The following is an 8,354-nucleotide window of genomic DNA, read 5'->3' as shown; positions in this document are numbered from 1 at the left end:
TGATTGTCTCTATACTTTAAATTTATTTCTTGATTTGTACCCTACGCTTATTTCTTTTTTATATTTATATAAAGCATAATCAATAGGGGGGCAACCACTCCTGTTTCATAAAAAAAGTTTAATTTGTTTGGATGGTATTTATCGACATATATAATTTGCAGACACTCTATATATGAAATTTTTGACATGCACATTTTTTGCAACGACGACCGAAGCACATCTGCCCTAATCAAGGAGAAATTTGGACGAAAATGATTCACTGATAACTGAGCCCCTAGCTAAGCTAGTAGTGAGAAAACATACGGTGAGCAAATTAAAGGTACGGTATTAATGTATTATGGACATCTAAATACTTACTGCCGGTACTCGTCAAAACTAGTATATTTATGATCCATTAAAATTTAAAACCCATCATCAACACAACCAATCGATGCGCCGTTAGCTTGTTCATCAGCCCATATCTCCAATCCACCTGCATCATCAAGATCCCCATTTCCCTCAACTAGTGTAGAGCTTCCCCACACCAAACCCTATCTGTCCCTTTATCAGGAGCTCCCACCATTCCACGCCTTCTCTTCGACTCTTCCTAGCTCCCCGGCCTCACCTCCACCGATCCAGCGCCGTCGTCCGCCCGCTGCCCATGGCGTCCACCACCAGCGACAGCCTCCCCTCCTCCCCCTCCCTGCCCACCACCGCAGCGCTCGACGGCGCCGCCGACCAGGAGTTCTCTTCCCAGCACCAGCACCACCATCACCAAAGCCTCTTCCTCCCGTCCTCCTCCCACGCCAGCCTGTACCTCGACTCCTCCTTCCACGGCCTCCTCCGGCCCGCTTCCTCCACGGCCATGTCGTCGCCTTCCCCTCCACCGCCGGTGCCACCGCCGCTCCCTCCCGCCCCGGCGCCCGCCGCCAAGCCGGCCAAGAAGCGCCCCAGGGCCTCCCGCCGCCCGCCCACCACGGTGCTCACCACCGACACCTCCAACTTCCGCGCCATGGTGCAGGAGTTCACCGGCTTCCCGGCGCCGCCCTTCGCCCCAGCGCCGCCCCCCGCCGTACGCCCGCGCCTCCTCGGCGGCACGCCGCCGTTCCTCTTGCGCCCGTCGCCTCTCAAGTACCCCGTGCTGCTGCCCCCCAGCGCTTGCACCACCACCCTAGCTAACACCACCATTAACGCAAGCGGTAGCAATAATAATGTTACTGCCAGTACCAGCTCCCTCGTGGACGCGCTCGCGCTGTTCGCCAAGAGCAACGCGATGCCGAGCGGCGGCGCCGGCGCAGCTACAGCGGCGGCGGCGACGTCCGGCGGATCATCAGGCGCGGCGGCTGATCACTACCACGGAATCGGCATGGGAGGGTTCAGCTTCAACTCGTTCGATGATTTCGATCCACCGGCGGCGGCGGCGGAAGCCGAGAGAGGGGACCCCGGTGGCGGCCATGGTTTCTTCTCCTCTTTCACCGCCGGAGACAAGTACGGCCGGCACTAGCAGTACGTAAGCGATCTCTCCCTCTCTGTTAAATCGGTGTGCTCATCGAGAGAGCGAGTTCGATCTGTGTGGAGGATGGAGAGAAGCAAAGCTAATTCTTGGCTACTAGCTTCTACTACTTGGCCACTACAAATGTTTAATTTTTTTGCATTGGGCAAGCTGCATAATTGTGAGTCTTGATTTCTTGGTTTTGGCATATGATGCGTATGTACATACATAAATCTGGGCCTTTTTGACTTGTTCCTCCAAGTTAATAATTTTGGATTTTTGATGTTGAAATTTTGTTGGTGCAAAATGGAAGGAAAATATATAAGACGCGTAACCGCCGTGACGAAACTTGTAATGGGGGTGAAAGCCAGTTTGTTCGGCTTCCATCGCTATTACTAGCTAGCAAGTGTGTCCTTGTCGAGATGGGATGAAATGATCAAACTCCTTTTAACTTTTCTTTCCTTTCGGTTCTGCGTGTAAATGCCGTACAGTGAAAGATATGGCTCCTTTTTTATGGCTCTTTGCTGATTGAATCTGCTTATTGGAGTTTGATTTTTGGAGGATATGCTTGCAAAACTCATCTCTAAGCTGTTGGTGCAACAGAGAAGCTAGCTTGCTAGCAGGTAGGTTTATCTTTTGCTGCTTGCAGATCGATATGAATTCATGCTTGATCCTGATTTTTTTGTGGAAACCTTTTTTTATTGTAAATCTTATACTACATATTACTAATAACTTCAAAAATTAGGGAGGGATATATAAGTCATATATATACTTGTATTAATCATTCATATATTGTCTTGGTGAGGGACCGAACCTGCCGACCAGAGGGGGTGAATGGGAGCCGATCAAAATTTCCTCCGAAATTTGAAACGTTGGCTTATGTCCCAAAATCACCACAACCCTTCCAACCTAGGTCAGCGAGAATAGCTATGGACAAGCTATCTCGAAGCAGAATACCCAGGTCGCAGCGCGGAAGCACAGCGAGTCGAAACGCAGAACTGGACTGCAGAGATCGGTCAGACCGGTTGCACAGACCGGTCGGGCTGGGAATTCAAACTGCAGACCGGTTGCACAGACCGGTCAGACCGGTCGCTCCCAGACAGCCCGCCAACAAAGTTCCAAATGTCAAATCTCGAGCAAACGAAGTCCAAATCCAACGAAACTTGGAGGAAAGCTTCGCATCTACCCCATGAACATATTCCCAAAAGATCTTTCCCAAAAGATTAACAGATCGTGAGAAATTAAGGGAAGACCAAAGAGAATTGGGGTTTTCTCAAGAACCCAAAAATCTCAATCCGTGAGAACTCGCAATTCCTGCAGGTTTGGCACTAGGCTAGATAGATTAGAATCGTCACAACGAGTCCATCAAACCACGAATCGAAGAACTTAACTCCTCCAAACACAAAACACCTCAAAGGAGGAAAATCAAGTCCAAAACACAAAGGGGAGGGGAGGACGAAAAGCTCAGCACACATGGGTGAATCTCAACACAATTTTATTCATAATTCACGGAGGAATTCACCTATACAAAGGCTAGAGCCGACCACACCATCATCCACCCTCTAAATCGGAGAGATTAGCTATAACCTAACCTCCCTTTGCGTTGGAGACCTTGGCCCTAACCTAGAGCAGGGGCAGGGAGAAGGAAAAACGAAGAGAAAATAAAAGGCTCAAGAGACTCAACCAGCCACGGACTGGTGGGGGGTATTTATACCCGGCTGCTGCGGCCAGACCGGTCAGACCAGTCGGGTCAGCAGCACCCTGCTGTACAGCCTCGATCGACGGCGGAGCTTTTTTCTTCAACTCGAAGTCTTTGCTGCGATGCCGCCACGTCGACGAAGATCCGGTCCGCGGTTTTGGAGGGTCCGCGAAACCCGGGTAGGTGGCCGGTTTTGAGAAAACCCTCTAAACCTCACGCGCGGGAAGATTCCCGCCTCCACGCCGTGGCCCTAGACGCCGTTCCCGCCTCGGCCTCCTGACGGCCCTAGACGCCGCCCGACGCCCGTCACCTCCTCGCCCGCAGCGAGGCCCTATATGCCGTCGACGCCCGTCGCCTCCGTCAGTCCCGAGACCGACGCCCGTGCCTCCACGACTTGGCGTCTTCAACCGCCGTCCGTCTCCTTGGTTTTGTGGCGCAAACCAAGAAACCCGTCTTCCGTCGCCGCTTGCCCCCTTGATCCAGGAGTGGACGCCACAGCTGCCGCCCGGTCCGAGCTCCGGTCCCGGCTGCCCTTCACCGCCATCCACCGCACGGTCCATCGGCTACAGCATCTTCACGGCAGCTCCCCGCCGACACTCGACGCCCGTGTACCTGCAATCCAAAGACCAAGCGCACGATCACACCGCACGGTTGACAATTCACTCATCACAAGCAAGATAGAGTACTCAACATTCCTCACTTGCCATTTTACACAATATTGCTCGACCGCCAGTTTGGGCACATGGTCGATCATCAGTATGCCAAACAGCATCCTGATGTAGTAAAATGGCATATATTGTGCACATAATAATTAGCGCTCAATCCAAGCATACATATACTCTTCACCACAGTTGCCAAGGCAACCAGCTTAAACCAAACGGAGGTTGAACTTTTACCTCAAAGTTGCACAAACTAATTAGTTGAACCAATTACTCTTTTCTAGTTAATCAACAACATCTTTATTCTTCGATTTTTTGGGGTGTTTTATTAACACAGTGCCAACAATGCCTATCAATGTGGCATTAATTTAAAGAGTGATCCAGAACAAGTGACTGCTAAGTAAATCGTGGGTATCTCTTATCGTATTATTAGTAATAGGCAGCCATTTATCATCTCATATGTACTTGAAAGATCATGAAATACTGATGTAGTGCTGGATGCGCATTGGGATCGACGACATTAACATAGTACCATTTGTACCTCTGTCGTCACGTGTGCATACGCGAGACTATTTAGGAGTTGGTGTACACATAGATATAAATATACATATAAATAGTATAGTGCACTAGTACTTGCTTGTTCGATCAGTCTTTTCTTTCTGATCGATCACAGAGTGCGCTACAATGCAAGAAACCAAAACATTAAACTCTGTTTTGCTGCAACAAGCTAATAGTGTTTTTCTCTCACACCAAATTAGCACCAGCCAACAGCACTAGCCAGCCAGCCATACTTTTTCTTACAATAAATCGGCATCAGCCACAAATCACAGCCAGCCGAATAGAGTGATTAAAAATCTAAACGAGTCTTGAACATTCCTAGCCATACTATATTAAAGCCGCTTGGGATCATACACAGTACCGTATCACTTCCATGAGCGCGTGCTGCAACGAGCCAAATGGTGACTGGTGAGATGATATGTTGTACTCTGGAATGATGAGCGCCGTGTTGTCATCATCTGAGCAATTGGAGCCTTCTCTTTTACATAGAGAGGTAATACATCAAAGGTGTACTGTCAACTCAATTGTTTGCACATGTATGTGTCTGTGTGTGGGAACTTCCGGATAATAACAATAGTGCATGTGAAACAGAAAAAAAGGTCGCTGTCTAAATATTAATTAGCCACATGCTCCCAGAGCCAAACATAATTTATTAAAATATATTCATACCAACTAATTAGGCCCAATATTATTGACATGCCTATTCAAAAATATATAATGGACTAGAAGTGTAATAATGTGACCAATATATTAATTACTTGACATTTAAATGCATGGTTTGTAAACTTGAGCCGGTATATTAATTGTAAGCAGTGTGTGCTGCTTGGCTAATTAAAATGGTGTTTACAAGAGAAGTGAGAGCTAGCCTACTTGTCCAATAATCCAAATTTGTAGGAAAAAATTGTGGAATAAACATAACTTCGTGATGTTTTTATTTGATAGACTACTTTTTTAGTTTTGCTTCCAGCATGCGCGCCGGCCCTTTTTTTTCCTACTGTCTTCTCAGATTAATTAACTGATTGACATATATATGATGTTTTTTCTTGTGACATATTTTGGAGGTTGCTTGCTGGATCCATAAGTTACCAAGACTATATTAGTAAAAAATAGAGGGCATGTATAGCATAGGGGGATGCCAGTTTACGGTAGAAAAAATAGTTTTGTTTATATAATATATGATGAGCTTCAGCGCCCAAGGTCAAGATGGTCTTATGTATGCAACATAGCAATTCCGACAGGATAAATATGTCACACTGGAGTAGCTCTTAACAGATATCTTAAGGGTTTCTTAGCTCTATTTATATTATTATTAGCTAGCAGCTAGCTTTATTACCTTTAATAAGAGTCATCATACATGCATGATTCTCCATGGAATAGTGTCTTATATATGTCCCTAGAAAGGCATCATCATCGGCTAGACAACGTACAGATGTGCATGATGGTTACATCATCTTCTTACACATATATAATAATAGGTCATGCCTGCAATGCATACATACGCATGGTCAGATGGTCTCCCCTACCAGACCAACTGATCTCTACTCGTCAAAAGCTAGGGTGGTAATACGAAATCACACAAGGAGATCAGATCATCCGTTGTAAACAACATAGCAGGGACACATAGCAAGGAGATGGATATACCGGGCCACTATCTTCTTTGACATTGTAATAGTAGTCGCCTGATGAAAGGTCGACGTAATAATGGTACAGATAGCAGTTTATAACTAATAATAGCTAGGAAATTAACAGCACAAACCCTAGCTTAATGTAGAGAGAGAAGAGAGAGAAGTTGTAGGGCCCGTACGTGCAGAGCTTATCTATAGCTGTTTAGTTCCAAAATTTCTCTCACCAAACTTCACTATTCACCTATTACATCAAATTTTTTGCCTCATGCATGAAGCATTAAATGTAGGTAAATAAAAAAAATAATTGTATAGTTTTGATGTACACGACGAGACGAATCTTTTGAGCCTAGTTAGATCATAGTAGGATAATAATTACAACAAACAAACGAAAAGTGTTGCAGTGTGCTATAGTGTCCGATGTGACTCTTTTTACCACTATTTTACGGATCTAAACACAACAGATCTAAACACAACCTATATGTAACCATGCATCTAGCTATAGCTAGGCTGTACATGCATAGCTCTGGTAGGCTGGTGGCGCGCGCGGCGGCCATGGTGTAATTTACACGTTGGCAAGGATGATGATGCGGAGCCGAGAAAGTAGAAAGGAGCCGCTGGGAGCGGCCGATCGATCCGACAGATAGAGCTGGGTCGATGGAGGGTTGTCAGGCAGGACAACAAGATCGATCGGAAAGCAGCGCACCTAAAAACTCTTTAGAAAGGCCGGAGCCTTTTCCATCCATCCACGCACAAAGCTAAGGGTTACACCAACCAAAGAAAATCTCTCTCTCTCTCTGCAAAGAGCTAGCTAGCGAGCTCTCTCTAGACTTTGTGTCACCGACTGACTGTGTGATGATGGCCTACTACTACTCCTGAACCCCCCACTACCATACACATGCATGCACAGCCAGCAACTAGCTAAGCCACAGCGAGCGCCGGCCGGCCGGCCAGCAGCATCATATCTTTTGCCTGCCTCTCTCATGCATCCATCTCTTTATTAGATCGATGGAGATCCATGGAAATGAATCCATCTCTGTTAGTTGGGCTGGAGTTGGAGCTGCTGGTTGGAGTGATATGAGAAAAAAAATACTGTTGACTGACTGGTGGCTGGAAGCTGGTGCTGGAGCGGTGTGAGAAGAAAATACTGTTGGGTTGGAGACTGCTGGAGCTGCCGAACACAGTGGATGATGCCCCACGCGCGCCTTGGTAGCACATACATTTGTGCCATCATTTCACCATTTTTTAGACTTGCTCAGCACTAATCAAGTATGATTATTATTGTTTGTGCGCGCCTCGGCGCTCCAGAACAATCCATTCAGTGAATGCAGCAATGCGAAAATTTATTCGGGCTAAACGATAGTTGAAACGGATTAAAACAAGTATTAATAAACAGGTTAAAAATGGTTGATTAAACAAACGTAACGTGTCACAGCGCTTGAACAGCAGGCTATAAACAGCCATTTAGGTGAACAGTGCTTCTCACATTAACCGTCGCCCTTAACTCTTAGGGATTCCTTATTCAATTTGGCCGTAAGAAAGCAATGTGTTCTTAGGCATGCATGTGTTAGAAACTGCACCGACGATGTGCTTTCCCGTGCATCGCCATTCTTGTAATCGAGAAGTTGGGCAATCCAAAACGCGTTTTTTTTTATCTCAAATAGCTAGTGTTATAGAAAGAAAAGAATCGACGTGAAGCATTACATTGTAGAACTAGCAAAAGCTCAAGAAGGCAATATTATATTGTACTGATTTTTTTTATATTCCATGGCACCATCCCTATCACCACACGGTTTGCACTTTGCAGCAGCTAGCTATACTATGGTGCGGTCAAGACAATAGTGCCCGGCAGTGGTTGACGGGCACTACTACAGATCGGGCCATTTGTCTCGGTTCCAAAGGGCTATTTGTCCCGGTTTTGGAACCGGGACAAGGCCGCCGGGACAAAAGCGCTGGAGGCTTTTGTCCCGGGTGGTAGAACCGGGACAAAATGTCTCTCGTGCTAAAAAATATTTGCGCCCTGCGGGATTGGAACCCAAGACCTATTGCCTAGCGCATGGCTTCCTTGCCAACTCAACTAAGTAGTACATGTGACTCAGTAAAGAATAACTCCTTTTTGAACTATCACGTGGAGGGGCCTTTTGTCCGGGTTAGTAACACCAACCGGGACAAAAGGGTCCTTTTGTCCCGGTTGGTACCACCAACCGGGATAAAAGGGTCACCCTTTTGTCCGGGTTGGTGTTACCAACCGGGATAAAAGGGGTTGGACCTTTTGTCCCGGGTGGAGCCACCAACCGGGACAAAAGGGGGGCCTTTTGTCCGGGTTGGTGGCTCCACCCGGGACA

The 8,354-nt window shown here is 46.8% G+C and overlaps 1 protein-coding gene across 1 annotated transcript; it reads left to right on the top strand.

Annotated features, from left to right (window-relative positions):
- The first annotated feature begins 444 nt into the window (after positions 1-444).
- Positions 445-1,796, top strand: LOC120652180 (WAS/WASL-interacting protein family member 3-like). Its single transcript, XM_039929927.1, has one exon. It carries the CDS (start codon positions 641-643, stop codon positions 1,481-1,483), a length of 843 nt encoding a protein of 280 aa, XP_039785861.1. The 5' UTR covers positions 445-640; the 3' UTR covers positions 1,484-1,796.
- The last annotated feature ends 6,558 nt before the right edge of the window (positions 1,797-8,354 follow it).

The sequence above is a fragment of the Panicum virgatum genome, chromosome 9K, assembly GCF_016808335.1.
Source record: "Panicum virgatum strain AP13 chromosome 9K, P.virgatum_v5, whole genome shotgun sequence".
NCBI lineage: Eukaryota > Viridiplantae > Streptophyta > Magnoliopsida > Poales > Poaceae > Panicum > Panicum virgatum.
This window is presented reverse-complemented; position numbering and strand designations above follow the sequence as displayed.